Source organism: Salmo salar, chromosome 17, assembly GCF_965601325.2.
Source record: "Salmo salar chromosome 17, fSalSal1, whole genome shotgun sequence".
Lineage (NCBI taxonomy): Eukaryota > Metazoa > Chordata > Actinopteri > Salmoniformes > Salmonidae > Salmo > Salmo salar.
The window spans coordinates 5225376-5243827 of NC_138307.1; the positions used below are offsets into that span (position 1 = coordinate 5225376).

At 43.5% G+C, this 18452-nt stretch overlaps 1 protein-coding gene across 3 annotated transcripts; it reads right to left on the bottom strand.

The window, feature by feature from the left end:
* Positions 1–277: 277 nt before the first annotated feature.
* Positions 278–8190, bottom strand: LOC106575085 (homeobox protein PKNOX1). 3 transcript variants are annotated; one of them, XM_014151265.3, is made up of 11 exons: positions 8104–8190; positions 7054–7167; positions 5067–5203; positions 4672–4843; positions 3996–4169; positions 3689–3806; positions 3289–3386; positions 3064–3198; positions 1396–1472; positions 1119–1291; positions 278–788 (listed from the first exon to the last, which is right to left on the bottom strand). In XM_014151265.3, exons 2-11 carry the CDS (start codon positions 7102–7104, stop codon positions 607–609), a joined length of 1317 nt encoding a protein of 438 aa, XP_014006740.1. In that variant the 5' UTR covers positions 7105–7167; positions 8104–8190; the 3' UTR covers positions 278–606. The 3 variants fall into 3 exon arrangements, with proteins under 3 accessions (XP_014006740.1, XP_014006736.1, XP_014006737.1); XM_014151261.3 differs by having other exon boundaries at positions 3659–3806; XM_014151262.3 differs by lacking the exon at positions 8104–8190 and adding an exon at positions 7887–8057 and having other exon boundaries at positions 3659–3806.
* Between the last annotated feature and the right edge of the window lie 10262 nt (positions 8191–18452).

Sequence of the window (18452 nt, forward strand, 5' to 3'; positions counted from 1 at the left end):
TGTGTTTGTAGAGAAATATGATACAGAGAACGCAAGTAAAAACCTGTATAATTTTTAAATGCCATAAAGATATGTATTTATTTTTACAAAAAAATATTTTTCCCCCCCAATGATTCATTTTTGATGTTGCACTCATAAGCATGTGTGAATTTCTTGGTACAGACGTCTTTGCACAACTATCAAATGTCCTCCAACACATCCTAGTTCATCACGTCGATATCCTCCCCTGAAATACTGCGTCTACACTCTGAAATAAAAAACTAAGTTGAGGAGAATCTTTCTTGAACATTTTATTATTAGAGAAATCCAACAGACCTTGAAAAGCAGGTCAGCCATATTGGACATTCAATGTTCATACATAAATATTCTTTAAAAAAACAAACTAAACAAAATAAAAACACTAAGCAAAAAAGCCAAATGAAAAAAATAAAGCAGCCTTCATTCCAAACATTTTACATATAAAAATAGCATTTTTTTTTTTCTGTTTCTAGAAGGACCTTAAAGGCCTAGTGTGGGTTGTCTTGGACACTGTGATGAGTGTTGAGTAATTTAGTCAAACACAGGCATGCATGAGGGTGTGACGTCACATCCCGCTGTAGTGGTATGTCACTCCAATCCGGCCATGTCACCCCCCTCCTCCTCCTCCTCTTCCTCTTCTTCCTCCTCGCTCTCGCCGTCCTCCTCCTCGCTGTGTCCTCCCATCATCACCTGCTGCATGGCCAGTGTTGCACCGTCTGAGGTCAGCGTCTGCAGCTCGTCTACACTCATGCCCATCGTCACCATGGTAACTGAGGGCACAGGGGAAAAAGATCAAGCTTCAGCCACATCCACTAACCAGTACGTAATTGGACAGTGTATAGTCAGAGTTGACCGGGGTTATTGTGGGAATAGAGATGGGCTGGTATGTTAAGGACAAGATCAAGTCATATCAAGGTGTGAAAAACCACAGCATGACATTCATCCCAGCCTGTAGTAAGGACTGGGGATTTTTTTTTAAAGTCATGTCCGGAACTCTGATATGTTCCTACTGTGATTTCTCACTTGCGTTTTAATAAATCACAACAGGAGCATATCAGAGTTGCAGACTTTCCATATTATTTGTTTTTCTGGGCATTTACCGTCATCATCCATGGCCACCTCTTGCCCTACACCGGCCGAGGCAATGTTGTTGGCCATGGGCCAGAAACGCTGGGTGGGCCGGCTCTGGGGAGTCCTCTTCCTGCTCTTGGGCGCGTCTGAAGCACTGCTGTCCATCATGGGCTGGAGGATCCGCCTCCTAGCATTAATGAACCTGGAGAGGGAGAGACGGACAGGGGCTAAGCCAATCATCCGAGGCCACATTTCTACGCTTGGGTTTAACGTGTGTGTGGGTATGTGTGTGAAAGATTGCCTCACCAGTTGTTGACCTGCAGCAGGGTCAGGTTGGTCTGTATGGCAAGCTGTTTCTTCTCGTCCTCTGTGGGATAGGGATGCTGAGAGAGAAAGAAAGAGAGAAGGGTAAAGAACACAAACAATCAATTACAGCAAATGGGTTCTATTAGCTCCCTATTAAGCTGAGTAGGTACTGGGAGAGACTGTGGATGGATGACGTAAGACTAAAAGGTCAATTTGTATTGGAACAGCACAGGATGTTGATTAAGTAAAGTCGCTTCTATGTGAATTAGGAGTTCGGAGCAGCTTGGCCACTAGTATGGATACCTTTATACCCAATTTCTCTGTTACTTGACCTGCTATCACGCAACGTTTGTGGGCACCACAGGGACCATTAATTACAACGGTATAAATTGCTAGTGGGCCATGTGGGGAAAAATTCTGAGGTACTGGGAGGTTGGGCTTTCGTCCCAACCCGGATGTATTTAGATCCAACTTTAGGATGTACAAAGGCTTGAGGGCCAGGATTGGCCGCTCGGGAGCAAGCAGAGTGGAACAAGCTGTAGTGAAGACGCTTCATCTCAAGTGTGTCTTTGTGAGGGCTATTATTTTCTAACATCTGGCTGTTAACCAGTCTCTTACACACATGCTCACAACAAAACACACACCGACACCCACACACACAGGGAACAAAGGGTCTCTGTGAGCTACCAGTTTGGTAAGGTCCACCATCGGGCCTGTGGGCTGTCCACTGATTAACCTATGATTAGCATTTAGCCAGCAGACCATGGGCCAGTCATATGAGGATCTAACACATCCGTCTCTGTCAATGCAGCCGCTCTGAGCCATCATGTGACGAGCCATCGTGACGGGGGCAATCATTCTCTCTCAAATGCATGCACGTGCACACAAGCATGCTCAGACACCCTTGGAATAACCTAGCAGAGGTTTTCTCTGGGTTACAATACATTCAGTTATAGTTGAAGTTCCGTAATTTCCAGACTATAAACCGCTACTTTGAACCTCGCGGCTTAAACAATGACGCGGCTAATATATGGATTTTTCCCGCTTTCAAATAAATAAAATAAAATAAAAATTTAATTACAAAAAATACACATTCTGTGATGTGCTCAGTTTTTTGGCGGCATGAAGCTTTCATTAGACCAATGAAATTGCCGAACGGGTTAAGGTCAAACAACTTTTTTGTTTACTGTTTAGATTAAATCGAGCGCGCTCAAACTTCCCATCATTCTGATTACGGTAGTCATTTTATCACCCTCATCATGACAAAGACACGGAGAAATGCATATGATGCAGCTTTCAAGTTGAAGGCGATTGATCTGGCTGTTGGAAAAGGAAATAGAGCTGCTGCACGGGAGCTTGGTCTGGAGCAATGACTTTCTTGGTAGGCTACTGTTTACTGCTAATTTTTTATTTTTTGTTACAAGCCGTGTTTCGTTAAAGTCTATTTATTTTTTTACAAGCCGTGTTTCGTTAAAGCCTGTGTAAAGTTCATTTGTTTCAATGTACCGGTAGGCACCTGCGGCTTATAGACATGTGCGGCTTATTTATGTAAAAAAAAAAAATAATGTAATTCAGTGGGTGTGGCTTATATTCAGGTGCGCTCAATAGTCCGGAAATTACGGTTATTCTAATCTTAGGAACGGTTGGTACGAGGTGTTTTTCACTCACGCCTATGTGTTGGAAGAGCCAGGTACGCATGATGTTGGTGGCTGATTTGGGCAGGACGCCCCTCTTGTTGCTCTTGGATGAGCTGTCCTCCTGGGTGAAGAAACTGCTTAGGTCCTGATTGAGCTGCAACTGGAGCTGTACACACACACACACACAGTCAATTCACAGAACCGGCTGTAGTTTGTGTGACTGTGCGTCTGTCTGCGTGTGCGGTGTATTCCTCACCTGTGTGTTGTTGATGCGTATTGTCTGGGGTGAGATAGCTTGTCCCACCACCTGTCCCTGAGGAGTGACTACTGTGATGGGCTGGTACACTGTACCACCTGCTCAAACACACACACACGAACAAATAAAAGTTAGGGCATTTTGGTACCTCACCATAATAAACTTTGAAATCAGCTCTGAAAAAGAGGCAACATTCACGGATTCAAGAAAACTGACTAAAACAGGGAGGAACTACCTGAACCTGATAAGAAAATATTGTTTTTGTTATCCGTTGCAAAATGTTTTGCTACGGTGTGCCATAACTAATATGACCCAGTATTGCAAGTAGTTGTCTTAACAGGGACACAGTAAGATGGAGAGGAGAGGGTACCTGTAGAGGTGGTATGCCATGGAGACATACCTGCTAACACTTGGCCAGCAGAATTGACTGTTGTCAGGGTAACGTTGCCTTGCTGCAGGGCCGAGGCTGACATCACAATGCCTTGAGGGCTGAGGGTTCCTGTGAGTGGGCTGGAGGTCTGGGGGGGGGGGGACGATGACACACAGAGAACTAGCCTTACTGCATTTACATTCATTTGTGTTCATCTTGTATAATTGTACTATTATGTGCTTATCATTTAATCCCAATACAATAACCAAAGTTCCCCCTGGGAAAGATACAAACAATCTATGAAGGGAAAATGTGTGTGTATAACCTGTGTGTGTACCTGTATCTGGACAGGGGAACAAGGGCTGTCAGTTTCTCCTCCACTCAGCAGGGTCTCACTGTTCATCTTGGTGCGCAGGCAGGCGATGTAGCGGCTACAGAAGTCCTTACACAAGTCGCTCACTTTCTCCAGCTCCAGGAGGTGGATACGCAGCACCTGGATGGCCTTCACCATCTGGGGTCAGGAGTCAAAGGTCAGGTGAGGTCATTAGCGGTCCCATCGGTAGGCATGCTTCTAACCCTGACCGTAGCCAAGGGTTAAGCTTAACCATTACCAATTAGGTCATTCAACATCAGTTTGCTGGTCAGTCATGTCTCTTCAGTTCTTCCCAATAAAGACATAGGTCACAACATTTATTTCTGTCTTTTTGATCAAACATTTACCATCACACATACTCTTTCAATTGCTCGATGTAAAGAGGCAATTCAAGAGTGGTTTGTTGAAGGGCACAACAGCCGTGGAACTTCGTGATATTATCTCTTAACGTCAGAGACAGACGTGGAAGAGCTGGGTCATGTTCATTAGGTACCAAAAGGAAGAAAACAGACTGAAACAGGAAAGGACCAACTGGGCACATCCAATTAGAAACAACTATTTTTCCCGTTGAAGAACATTTTCAAATGTTTTCAGTTGCATGCCCAAATGAACAAGACCCTGGTAGTGCAGAGTTCCTCACCAGGTTGTCCACGTCTGGGTCGTCACAGAAGAAGCCCTTGCCCTCTTTCTTCTGGCTGCGGACAAAGTTCTCAATGTCCACATTGAAGCTGGCAGAGCTGACGCAGTCTGAGCTCTGAGTCGACTGCTCACACTTCTCAAAGAGTAGGGCCAGCAGAGGGAACAGGGGGTGCCTACGATGCACACGCGAGTGCCAAGGATTAACGCTACAGTCGGCGCAGTTAATGAAAGTACAAAAACGCACAGTCGTGCACCGATGCTCGCACATCCACACAAGTTTACAGTCATAAACAGGACAAGGGAAGGAAAATGAAGGGGGAGGAAAAGAAGTGGAAAACAGAGAGAAAACAACTCTGATGAGGAGGACGGAGTGGAGGAGTACCATGACTCGCCTACCTGTAGATGGCCTGCTTGTCTGTGTCCATGGGCGTCTGGGGCTGCATGGCAGAGGGGCTGCCCGCTCCCCCCTCGCTTCCCTCGGTCAGACTCTGCTCCGGATCCCCCTCCGCATCCACACGCATCTGCACCAAGACCTTTACCCAGGGAAGAGACAAGGATGGTAAAGACAAGACCGGGAAACAAGGCAGATAAAATAGAAGGAGAGTGGAGGAGAAGGGAGGGGATAGGAGAGTGAAATCCCGTCAAGTTAGTCAGTGGATGACTCCCCTCTGGGTGGTAATGGCGTGAGTACACACACACCAGGGAGAGGAGAGAGATATTGGTCGGTCTCTTTCCACTCATAACACTGTCTCAATTCAGCGGCTTGCAGAGACCGCCGTAGCCATTTATCACTCACATTGAACCCTGATGAATACACCGTCTGTAACTTTTACACTCAAGTTATAAATGACTCATGATCCATTGTAGTCCTTCCCCGTTTCAACAGTTTCTTCCATTTTGTTTCTAGTGAACACGACCCTGTCCTACACTGCCCGGTCAGGCTCATTCCAACTATGCCGAATTCTTCACTAGGTCTGACAGTCATTGGTTTTTAAAGTGGTCCTCTGTAGCACAGTTGTTACGAGCATAGTGCGTGCAATGCCAGGACAGTGGGTTTGATTAACGGGACTACCCATACGTAAAACATACATAAAAAATGTATGCACTCATGACTGCAAGCCATTTTATACTGAACAAAAATATAAAACGCAACATGCAACAATTTCAAAGATTTTACTGAGTCAGAGTTCATGTAAGGAAATCAGTCAATTGAAATAAATCTATGGATTTCACTTGACTGGGAATACAGATATGCATCTGTTGGTCAGAGATACCATTAAAAAAAAGGTAGGGGAGTGGATCAGAAAACCAGTCTCTTTCATCAGCTGTCCGGTTGTCTGGTCTCAGACGATCCAGCAGGTGAAAAAGCCAGATGTGTAGGTCCTGGGCTGGCGTGGTTACACGTGGTCTGCGGTTGTGAGGCCGGTTGGACGTAATGACAAAACAACATTGGTAGAGAATTTAACATTCAATTCTCTGGCAACAGCTCTGGTGGACATTCCTGCAGTCAACATGTCAATTGCTCACCCCCTCAAAACTTTAGACATCTTTGGCATTGTGTTGTGTAACAAAACTGCACATTTTAGGGTGGCCTTTTACTGTCCCCAACACAAGGTGCACCTGTGTAATGATCATGCTGTTTAATCAGCTTCTTGATATGCCACAGCTGTCAAGTGGATGGATTATCTTGGCAAAAGAGAAATGCTCACTAACAGGGATGTAAACAAATTAGTACACACAATTAGAGAAATAAGCTTTTTGTGCGTATGGAAAATATCTGGGATCTTTTATTTCAGCTCATGAAACATGGGACCAACACTTTACATGTGGCGTTTATATTTTTGTTCTGTATAGATAAAAGCGTATGCTAAAATGGCATATATTAAAAAGACATGTATGATGATGATTATTGCCTCTCTCCTACGTGCACACTGTAGATGTGTGGCTGTTACAGTATTTGAAAAACATTCCCCCACTCACGGTCTCTGGATATTGATGCTCCTTGCCCTTGCGATTGCCATGTGATGGCGCAACAACGGCTTTGATTGAAAGGCAAATGTGTTAAAATACACATTCGTGTGAGAGACAGAAGATGTGTGCTTAGTCTCAGCCCCCTGCGATCTCTGCCATGTTTGCTGAGAGGCCATGGAGTCCACAGAGGGTTGATAGACTTTTAAAGTGTGTAATATTACTTTTCACAGCAGCTCATTGAAATTGGGAATTCAGGACAGGAACACCCTTCTTCAGACAGTTATTCATTTACTAGTGAATTTGTGGTTAAGTTTGGGGTATATAACGTCACACAGCTCATTCATTGGAATATGGCCACCCACTTTGTAAAACGTTCAAACTTCACTCCTCCTCCTCATCTTCAACCTCTTACCTGATCCACCTCCGGGTACTCATCTAGAGACGCCGACTGGGCTTCCATCATGGTCTCTGCCAATGATGCCAATACTCGGGCATTCCAGTCCAAGACCTGTGTTGGCTACCAGTCCTACAGACACATGCATCAGACATGGGGGTTAGATGAGGTTTTTGTTGTTGTCATAGATTAGATATAACCATTGCATGATACATACATAGGCAATGAAGAACGTAGAGTCTGGGTACTATGTCAACACAGGGTCTTTCATTCTGGGGTAGGAGGATTCATATTTTTTTGGAGTGTGGTAAATGCTTGGTCACTGTATGCGTGTATCAGAGTGGAATTCAGACAGTGCAGTTATCAATTCACGCGCGTGCAGGGTGGGGGGGTATGTCGTATGGTCAGTAGCCCTAACTCCCGGGCACATTTTGATTAAATAAAGCATTTTTCAACGTAGTAGTTGTGCATCTACAGTTCGTAATGTTCACCAAGCATCATCCTAAACTGGGACACTAGGCCCATGAATCTCTCCTTAGCAAGCCGTATCCATTTGCAACAATAAATAAGGGAATAAATCAAATGTGTTTCCATAACAAACAAAAAAGTGCATACAATTTCGTGTCAATTGGATTACCAATGTCTCCTACCCTCGCTGTCTTAAGATCGTATAGCGGCTCAGGCTACATGTATCAGATCATTTTTGGTGCTTTCAAATGTTGAACAAATAAAACTGGTGAACAGCACACATCCCATCTACATTGCGGTCATCACTAGGTATCTCTCCTAATAACATTCGAATGTCCAATAGTCTGTAGATTAGTGAACACACGCTCGGCCTTCTCATTCACCATTTCCAATGCGCCTTTTCCAAACAAGCGGACATCTTTTTTTCTCTCTCTCGCCACAACAGCTTGCCTTTATGTGTGATCAGTCTTTTGGCTCACTGTTCATTCTGCAAAGTGCACATTGGCTCATTCCATTGCGAGCCATTGCATTCAAGCATGTTGCGTCGATTGTTAGATTGATGGGCGACGAAAAAAAAGAGGAATTTGAGTGACAGCTTACCTTAGTGCCAATCTTCGTCACAGTGACAAGGGGCTGCTGCAATCCGGGCCCGCAGTTTTCGTGTGTCGTCACTACGTATAGGCTCGCAGACGATTTTCTCTCATTAATATTCAACATGTGGGAGGAGAAGCAATTCCGAACATGCCTTGTCCCGCCCCTAGAGGCCGATACCCTTCCCCTTATGCTTAAATTATGATTACAAATTATTATTAGCAATACAAATACATTTCTATTACATAAAATGTATATACACTTAAAAGTGTATGTAATGGACTAGGCCTACAAATTACAAAAACGTTAATCATTGAAAAATTATGCCTAATAATTGACATCATGCGTTTTATATTTCTGATGCAATGACTACTTTTTAAACAAGAAGTGAAGAAGACTACCCACACTAAAACATATTTTTTTTAATTAAAGATGGTTATTGGTCAGATAGTGAAAATAGTTTTGCAGACCAATCATCTAACTTGGGCCCTGAAAAGAGAAAAAAAAGAGACTGTACACTGTGAAATCTATGCTCCCAAATTGAGATGCACATTCTGGATATAAAGTGCATCACAGATGATCAAAGGATAGTAGAACGTGTGCCTAGACTGACTTGACTTTTTAAATGTCATTTAAACTACAACCAAATCTTACCAAATTAAACAAAGGACGGATACTTATGAACACACAATTGACTCACCAGGGAACTTAAAATCGGGGAACTCAGTGAGGTCACCGCCACCATACAACCACTGTAGTTTGGCCATCTCCTCAGACAGTGCTTTCTCATACTTATCCACCAAGCCCCCAGAGGCTCTGATATGAAATAAAATGTTATTTGTCACATTCGCCGAATACAACAGGCGTAGACCTTACAGTGAAATGCTTACTTACAAGCCATTAACCAACAATGCAGTTTTAAGAAAATACCCCCCAAAAAAGTAAGAGATAAGAATAACAAATAATTAAAGAGCAGCAGTAAATAACAATAGTGGGGCTATATACAGGGGGTCAAGACAGAGTCAATGTCAATGTGCGGGGGCACCGGTGTCGAGGTAATTGAGGTAATATGTACATGTAGTTAGAGTTATTGAAGTGACAATGCAAAGATAATAACAGAGAGTAGCTTGGCGCTCCGGTACCGCTTGCCGTGCGGTAGCAGAGAGGACATCTATGACTAGGGTGGCTGGAGTCTGACAATTTTTAGGGCCTTCCTCTGATACCGCCTGGTGTAGAGGTGCTGGATGGCAGGAAGCTTTGCCCCAGTGATGTACTGGGCCGTACGTACTATCTTATGTAGTGCCTTGCGGTCGGAGGCCGAGCAGTTGCCATACCAGGCAGTGATGCAACCCGTCAGGATGCTTTCGATCGTGCAGTTGTAGAACCTTTTGAGGATCTGAGGACCCTTGCCAAATCATTTCAGTCTCCTGAAGGGGAATAGGTTTTGTCGTGCCCTCTTTACGACTGTCTTGGTGTGCTTGGACCAGGTTAGTTTGTTGGTGATGTGGACGCCAAGGAACTTGAAGCTCTCAACCTGCTCCACTACAGCCCTGTCGATGAGAATGGGCGCTTGCTCAGTCCTCCTTTTCCTGTAGTCTACAAATCATCTCCTTTGTCTTGATCACGTTGAGGGAGAGGTTGTTACCCTGGCACCACATGGTCAGGTCTCTGACCACCTCCCTATAGGCTGTCTCATCGTTGTCAATGACTCTGTTGTGTCATCAGCAAACCTAATGATGGTGTTGGAGTCGTGCCTGGCCGTGGAGTCATGAATGAACATGGAGTACAGGAGGGGGCTGAGCACGTACACCTGAGGGGGCCCCGTGTTGAGGATCAGCGTGGTGGATGTGTTGATACCTACCCTTACCACCTGGGGGCGGCACGTCAGGAAGTCCAGAATCCAGTTGCAGAGGGAGGTGTTTAGTCCCAGGGTCCTTAGCTTAGTGATGAGCTTTGAGGGTACTATGGTGTTGAACGCTGAGCTGTAGTCAATGAGTAGCATTCACATAAGTGTTCCTTTTGTCCAGGTGGAAAAGGGCAGTGTGGAGTGCAATAGAGATTGCATCATCTATGGATCTGTTTGGGTGGTATGCAAATTGGAGTGGGTCTAGGTTTTCTGGGATAATAGTGTTGATGTGAGCCATTACCAGCCTTTCAAAGCACTTCATGGCTACGGACGTGAGTGCTACGGGTCGGTAGTCATTTAGGCAGGTTGCCTTTGTGTTCTTGAGAACAGGGACTATGGTGGTCTGCTTGAAACATGTTGGTATTACAGACTCAGACAGGGAGATGTTGAAAATGTCAGTGAAGACACTTTTTTCAGGATTTTTTCTTTCCTATTATTTTTTTAAGGGGTGGATCAGCTTTAATATTGCGGATAAATTGTTGCTTCCATCATTGTAATTGTCTGCATGATTTCCAATCCCTCATATATTGTTTTGGTAAATATATATAGTGAAGACACTTGCCAGTTGGTCAGTGCATGCTCGCAGTACACATCCTGGTAATCCATCTGGCCCTGCAGAGAGCGTGATCACACAGTCGTCCGGAACAGCTGATGCTCTCATGCATGTTTCAGTGTTACTTGCCTCGAAGCGAGCATAGAAGTTATTTAGCTCATCTGGTAGGCTCGTGTCACTGGGCAGCTCTCGGCTGTGCTTCCCTTTGTAGTCTGTAATAGTTTGCAAGCCCTGCCACATCCGACGAGCGTCGGAGCCGGAGTAGCCGGAGTAGTACGATTTGATCTTAGTTCTGTATTGATGCTTTGGTTCGTCAGAGGGCATAGCGGGATTTCTTATAAGCTTCCGGGTTAGAGTCCCGCTCCTTGAAGCGGCAGCTCTACCCTTTAGCTCAGTGCGAATGTTGCCTGTAATCCATGGCTTCTGGTTGGGGTCACTGTGGGGACGACATCCTCGATGCACTTATTGATAAAGCCAGTGACTGATGTGGTGTACTCCTCAATGCCATCGGAAGAATCCCGGAACATATTCCAGTCTGTGCAAGCAATGCAGTCCTGTAGTTTAGCATCTGCTTCATCTGACCACTTTTTTATAGACCGAGTCACTGGTGCTTCCTGCTTAAATTTTTACTTGTAAGCAGGAATCAGGAGGATAGAATTATTGTCACATTTGCCAAATGGAGGGTGAGGGAGAGCTTTGTACGCGTCTCTGTGTGTCGAGTAAAGGTGGTCTATAATTTTTTCCCCTCTGGTTGCTCATTTAACATGCTGATAGAAATGAGGTAAAACTGATTTAAGTTTCCCTGCATTAAAGTCCCCAGCCACTAGAAGCACCGTCTCTGGATGAGCGTTTTCCTGTTTGCTTATGGCTGTATACAGATCATTGAGCGCGGTTTAAGTGCCAGTATCGGTCTGTGGTCGTATGTAGACAGCTACGAAAAATACAGTTGAAAACTCTCTAGGTAGATAGAGTATCTCATGATAAGCTGTAGACCACACTACCTCAGGTTAGCAAAACCTCGAGACTTCCTTAGATATCATGCACCAGCTGTTGTTCACATATATGCATAGGCCCCCGCCCCGTGTCTTACCAGAGGTTGCTGTTCTGTCCTGCTGATGGAGTGTATAACACGCCAGCTGTATGTTCTTAATGTCGTCGTTCAGCCACGACTTGGTGAAACATAAGATATTACAGTTTTTAATGTCCCGTTGGTAGGATATACGTGCTTTCAGCTCGTCCCATTTATTTTCCAGCGATTGAACATTAGCTAGCGATACGGATCGCAAGGGCAGATTGGCCACTTGTCGCCTGATCCTCGCAAGGCACCCTGATCTTTTTCCACAAAATCTCAGTTTCCTTCTCCAGCGAATCACGGGGCTCTGGGCCTGGTCGGGTGTCTGTAGTATATCCCTCCCGTCCGACTCATTGACGAAAAACTCTTCGTCCAGTTTGAGGTGAGCAATCGCAGTTCTGATGTCCAGAAGCTCTTTTCGGTCATAAGAGACGGTAGCATCAACATTATGTACTAAACAAGTTACGAACAACACGAAAAAACAAACAAAATAGCATGGTTGGCTGGAGCCGATAAGACGGCAGCCCTACGCTCCGGCGCCATCGTTCCAAGTGTTGGAAGATAGAAAGAAGGGATGAAAACATGGTGAGACATGAGGAATCAAAGAAACAGTGTAGAAAATCTACACCCCCTTTCAAAATTGTCACCTTTTGTTGCCTTATAGCCTGGAATTAAAATGGCTTGGAATAGTTTATTATTCCATTGATCTATACATCCTACCCCACAACTTCCAAGTGAAACAAATATTCAGATTTGTATTTATTTATATCAACAACAACAAAAAATGAAATAGCTTGGTTGGATAAGTGTCCACCCCCTTGTAATAGCAATCCTAAATTAGCTCAGGTGTAACCAATCACCTTCAAAATCATACACCAAGTTAATTGGCCTTCATCTGTTAAATTGTAGTGATTAACATGATTTCAGGACTCATTCAGCAGTTCATGTGGGTTCCCTCTGCTGGGTAGTGAATTGCAAAGCAAACTCAACCATGAGCATGAAGGAGCTTTCAAAAGAACTCTGGGACAAAGTAGTGGAAAGGCGCAGATCAAGGGATGGGTATAAAAATATTTCAAAGGCCATTCATATCCCCTGGAGCACGGTCAAGACGATTATTAAGAGGTGTAAGTTGTATGGCAGCACTAAGACCCTGCTTAGATCAGTCCGTCCCCAGTGGTGTAAAGTACTTAAGTAAGAATACTTTAAAAGTACTATTTAAGTAGTTTTTGGAGTATCTGTAATTTACAATTTATATTTTTGACAACTTTTACTTCACTACGTTCCTAAAGAAAATAATGTACTTTTTACTCCATACATTTTCCCTGATACTCGAAAGTACGTGTTAAAAATGGTGCAATTCATGCACTTATCAAAGAACATCCCTGGTCATCCCTATTGCCCCTGATCTGGCGGACTCACTAAACACAAATGCTTCATTTGTAAGCGTTGGAGTGTGCCCCTGGCTATCTGTACATTTAAAAAACAAGAAAAGGGTGCTGTCTGGTTTTCTTAATATTAGGCATTTGAAATTCTTTTACTCTTGATACTTAAGTATACTTTAGCAATGATTTACTTTTGATACTGAAGTATATTTAAAACCAAATACTTTATACTTATACTCTAGTATTTTCCTTGGTGACTCACTTTTACTTGAGTTATTTTCTATTAAGGAATCTTTACTTTTACTCAAGTATGACAATTGGGTACTTTTTCCTCCAATGGCCTTTGCGCCAAACTGGATGACAGAGCAAGTAGGAGACTGATCAGAGAGACTACCAAGAGTCCATTAGCAACTTTGAAAGAGTTACACACACTTTTATAGCCAAGCCTGGTCAAAGTGTGCATGTGACAACTACAGTGCATTTGGAAAGTATTCAGACCCCTGTACTTTTCTCTCATTATGTTACGTTACAGCCTTATTCTAAAATTGATTAAATAAATGGTTTTCCTCATCAATCTACACACAATACCCCATAATGACAAAGCGAAAACAGGTTTTTAGAAATGTTTGCAAATGTACATATATATATTTTTTAAATACCTTCCCTTATTTACATAAGTGTTCAGACCCTTTGCTAAAATTGAGCTCAGGTGCATCCTGTTTCCATTACCATCATTGAGATGTTTCTACAAATTGATTGGAGTCCACTTGTGGTAAATTCAATTGATTGGACATGATATAAGGTCCCACAGTTGACAGTGCATGTCAGAGCAAAAATCAAGCCATGAGGTCGAAGGAATTGTCCGTAGAGCTCCGAGACAGGATTGTGTCGAGGCACAGATCTGGGGAAGGGTACCAAAATGTCTGCAACGTTGAAGGTCACCAAGAACACAGTGGCCTCCATTCTTAAATAGAAGAAGTTTGGAACCACCAAGACTCTTCCTAGAGCTGGCCGTCCGGCCAAACTGAGCAATCGGGGGAGAAGGGCCTTGGTCAGGGAGGAGACCAAGAACCCGATGGTACTCTGACAGAGCTCCAGAGTTCCTCTGTGGAGATGGGAGAACCTTCCAGAAGGACAACCATCTCTGCAGCACAAATCAGGCCTTTATAGTAGAGTGGCCAGATGGAAGCCACTCCTCAGTAAAAGGCACATGACAGGCCTTTTGGAGTTAGCCAAAAAGCACCTAAAGACTCTCAGACCATGAGAAACAACATTCTCTGGTCTGATGAAGCCAAGACTGAACTCTTTGGCCTGAATGCCAAGTGTCACATCTGGAGGACACCTGGCACCATCCCTACGGTGAAGCATGGTGGTGTCAGCATCATGCTGTGGAGAGGTTTTTCAGCGGCAGGGACTGGGACACTAGTCAGGATCGAGGGAAAAATGAATGGAGGAAAGTACAGAGAGATCATTGATGAAAACCTGCTCCAGAGCGCTCAGGACCTCAGACTGGGGTGAAGGTTCACCTTCACATAGGACAATGACCCTAAGCCCACAGTCAAGACAACACAGGAGTGGCTTCGGGACAAGTCTCTGAATGTCCTTGAGTGGCCCAGCCAGAGCCCGGTCTTGAACCCAATTGAACATCTCTGGAGAGACCTGAAAATAGCTGTGCAGTGACGCTCCCCTTCCAACCTGACAGAGCTTGAAAGGATCTGCAGAGAAGAATGGGAGAAACTCCCCAAATACAGGCGTACCACGCTTGCAGCGTCCTACCCAATAATACTCTAGGCTGTAATCGCTGCCAAAGATGGTTCAACAAATTACTGAGTAAAGGGTCTGAATACTTATGTAAATGTGATTTTATTATATATATATATATTTTTTTTATAAATGTGCACATTTGTCAAAAATCTTGCTTTTGCTTTGTCATTATGGGGTATTGTGTATAGATTGATGAGGGGAGAAAACTATTTAATCAATATTAGAATAAGGCTGTAACGTAACAAAATGTGGAAAAAGTCAAGGGGTCTGAATACTTTCGAATGCACTGTATATCCCAGGATCTCCACACATCTGGCATGTAAGGTAGGGTGACAAGAAGGAAACCCACCTGGAGTCCCATTTGAGGGACACTCGGGAGACTATGTAGCCATGTGGCAAAAAGTTTTGTGGTCTGATGAAACAATAATGAAACTTTTCAGCCTAAATGCAAAGTGTTACGTTTGGCACAAACCCAACATAGCACATCACCCAAAGAACACCATCCCTACTGTGAAGCATGGTGGTGGCAGCATCATGTTTTCTCATCGTCAGGGACTTATGTGGTCGGAGGCTCCATATAGACTGGGTGTGATGCAATCGTGGAGCGTCCAGAGGCATGCGAAGGCCAAAAAGAGCTCCGTACCGCATCGCCATGCGCCTTCCAAATTTTGTAAAAATGCGGAGGGCTCTGTATAGCTCCGCTTTGACATGATTGGTTGACGGTAGGTGGGGGCGGTACATCCTGTATAAATACAAACTCACTTCCTTGATAACAGCTCTGCACTGCTCCGCAAGAAATATGAGTGCCCTGACTTCTGCTGAGGCCATATCGCTGTAAATGCTGCATGGCCAATGCAGACATTGGATTGACCATGCGCCCAGATGCACAATGCACTTCTCTCTCCAGAATCTGCAAAAGCCAACGGGGTGGGAAGAGAATAGTTTGGTCAGGTTAAGGTTTTTGTCTTGTGGTTATCTAGATCTGGCGCCGTCTTGAGGCATTTCATCAAACTGTAAACTTAAAGCATCAGACAAGCTCAATGCATATACAGTTGAAGTTAGAAGTTTACATACACCTTAGCCAAATACATTTAAACTCAGTTTCACAATTCCTGACATTTAATCCTAGTAAAAATTCCCCATCTTAGGTCAGTTAGGATGACCACTTTATTTTAAGAATGTGAAATGTCAGAATAACAGTAGAGAGAATTATTTATTTCAGCTTTTATTTCTTTCATCACATTCCCAGTGGGTCAGAAGTTTACATATACTAATTGAGTGTTTGGTAGCATTGCCTTTAAATTGTTTAACTTGTGTCAAACGTGTCGGGTGGCCTTCCACAAGCTTCCCACAATAAGTTGGGTGGATTTTGGTCCATTCCTCCTGACAGAGCTGGTGTAACTGAGTCAGGTTTGTAGGGCTTTGTGATGGCCACTCCAATACCTTGACTTTGTTGTCCTTAAGCCATTTTGCCACAACTTTGGAAGTATGCTTGTGGTCAATGTCCATTTGGAAGACCCATTTGCGACCAAGCTTTAACTTCCTGACTGATGTCTTGAGATGTTGCTTCAATATATCCACATAATCTTCCTACCTCATGATGCCACCTATTTTGTGCATTGCACCAGTCCCTTCTGCAGCAAAGCACCCCCACAACATGATGCTGCCACCCCCGTGCTTCTTCGGCTTGCAATCCTCCCCCTTTTTCCTCCAAACATAACGATGGTTATTATTCTCAAACAGTTCTATTTGTGTTTCATCAGACCAAAAGTACAATCTTTGTCTCCATGTGCAGTTGCAAACCATAGTCTGGCTTTGTTATGGCGGTTTTGGAGCAGTGACTTCTTCCTTGCTGAGCGGCCTTTTTCAGTTTATGTCGATATAGGGCTCGTTTTACTGTGGATATAGTTTTGTACCTGTTTGCTTCAACATCTTCACAAGGTCCTTTGCTGTTGTTCTGGGATTGATTTGCACTTTTCGCACCAAAGTACGTTCATCTCTAGGAGACAGAACGCATCTCCTTCCTGAGCGGTATGACGGCTGCGTGGTCCCATGGTGTTTATACTTGCGTACTATTGTTTGTACAGATGAACGTGGTACCTTCATGTGTTTGGAAATTGCTCCCAAGGATGAACAAGACTTGTGGAGGTCTTGGCTGATTTCTTTTGATTTTCCCATGATGTCAAGCCAAGAGGCACTGAGTTTGAAGGTAGGTCTTGAGATACATCCACAGGTACACCTCAAATTGACTCAAATGATGTCAATTAGCCTATCAGAAGCTTCTAAAGCCATGACATCATTTTCTGTAATTTTCCAAGCTGTTTAGAGGCACAGTCAACTTAGTGTATGTAAACTTCTGACCCACTGAAATTGTGATACAGTGGATTATAAATGAAATAATCTGTCTGTAAACAATTGTTGGAAAAATTACTTGTGTCATGCACAAAGTAGATGTCCTAACCGACTTGCCAAAACTATAGTTTGTTAACCTTTCTGGGAAGGGGGTTCCGCTAGCGGAACACCTGGCCTACAGCCAATGAAATTGCAGGGCGCCAAATTCAAACAACAGAAATAATTAAAATTCCTCAAATATATAAGTATTATACACCATTTTAAAGATAAACTTCTCGTTAATCCAACCACAGTGTCCGATTTCAAAAAGGCTTTACGGTGAAAGCACACCATGCGATTATGTTAGGTCAGCGCCTAGCCACAAAAACCATACAGCCATTTTCCAACCAATGAGAGGTGTCAACAAAAGTCAGAAATAGCATTAAAATTATTCACTTACCTTTGATGATCTTCATCTGATGGCACTCCCAGGTCTCCATGTTAGACAATAAATGTTAGTTTTGTTCGATAAAGTTAATCTTTATGTCCAAATACCTCCTTTTTGTTCGCGCGTTTAGTCCAGTAATCCAAATGCACAAAGCGCGGGCACAAAATCTAGACGAAAAGTCAAAAAAGTTCCATTTGAGTTTGTAGAAACATGTCAAACGATGTTTCTAATCAATCCTTGGGGTGTTTTTATCATAAATATTCAATAATGTTTCAACCGGACAATACTGTTTTCATTAGAAAGGAGCTCACGGCCACTCGCGTGACTAAACTAAAGGCTTTCACCATCTGCTTAGAGTGCTCTTATTCGCTCCCCTTTCACAATAGAAGCCTGAAACAACGTCTAAAGACTGTTGACATCTAGTGGAAGCCTTAGGAAGTGCAATCTGACCCCACAGACACTGGATATTCGATAGGCATTCATTTGAAAACTACAAACCTCAGAATTCCCACTTCTGGGTTGGATTTTTCTCAGGTTTTCACCTGCCATATGAGTTCTGTTATACTCACAGACATTATTTTTAACAGTTTTGGAAACTTGAGTGTTTTCTATCCAAATCTACTAATTATATGCATATTCTAGCTTCTGGGCCTGAGTAACAAGCAGTTTACTCTGGGCACGCTTTTCATCCAAACTTCCCAATGCTGCCCCCTATCCCTAAAGAGACATTTGTGGAGTGGTTGAAAAACGAGTTTTAATGACTCCAACCTAAATGTATGTCAACTTCCAACTTCAAATGTAGTTCATTTTATTAAAACACATAGGGTTTGTCTATATATGGAAAATACACATTTAAAAATATGCACCAATTGATTGGTAGAAAGGACATACGACTTTTGGTG

Bases quoted from the DNA above. Each gene is read 5' to 3' on its own strand.
- LOC106575085 (XM_014151261.3), bottom strand. From the start codon at position 7,104: ATGATGGAAGCCCAGTCGGCGTCTCTAGATGAGTACCCGGAGGTGGAT. The intron at 5,204-7,053 runs GTAAGAGGTTGA...CCCTGGGTAAAG, and splicing joins AGTACCCGGAGGTGGATCAG to GTCTTGGTGCAGATGCGTGT. The intron at 4,844-5,066 runs GTAGGCGAGTCA...TGTGCATCGTAG, and splicing joins GACAAGCAGGCCATCTACAG to GCACCCCCTGTTCCCTCTGC.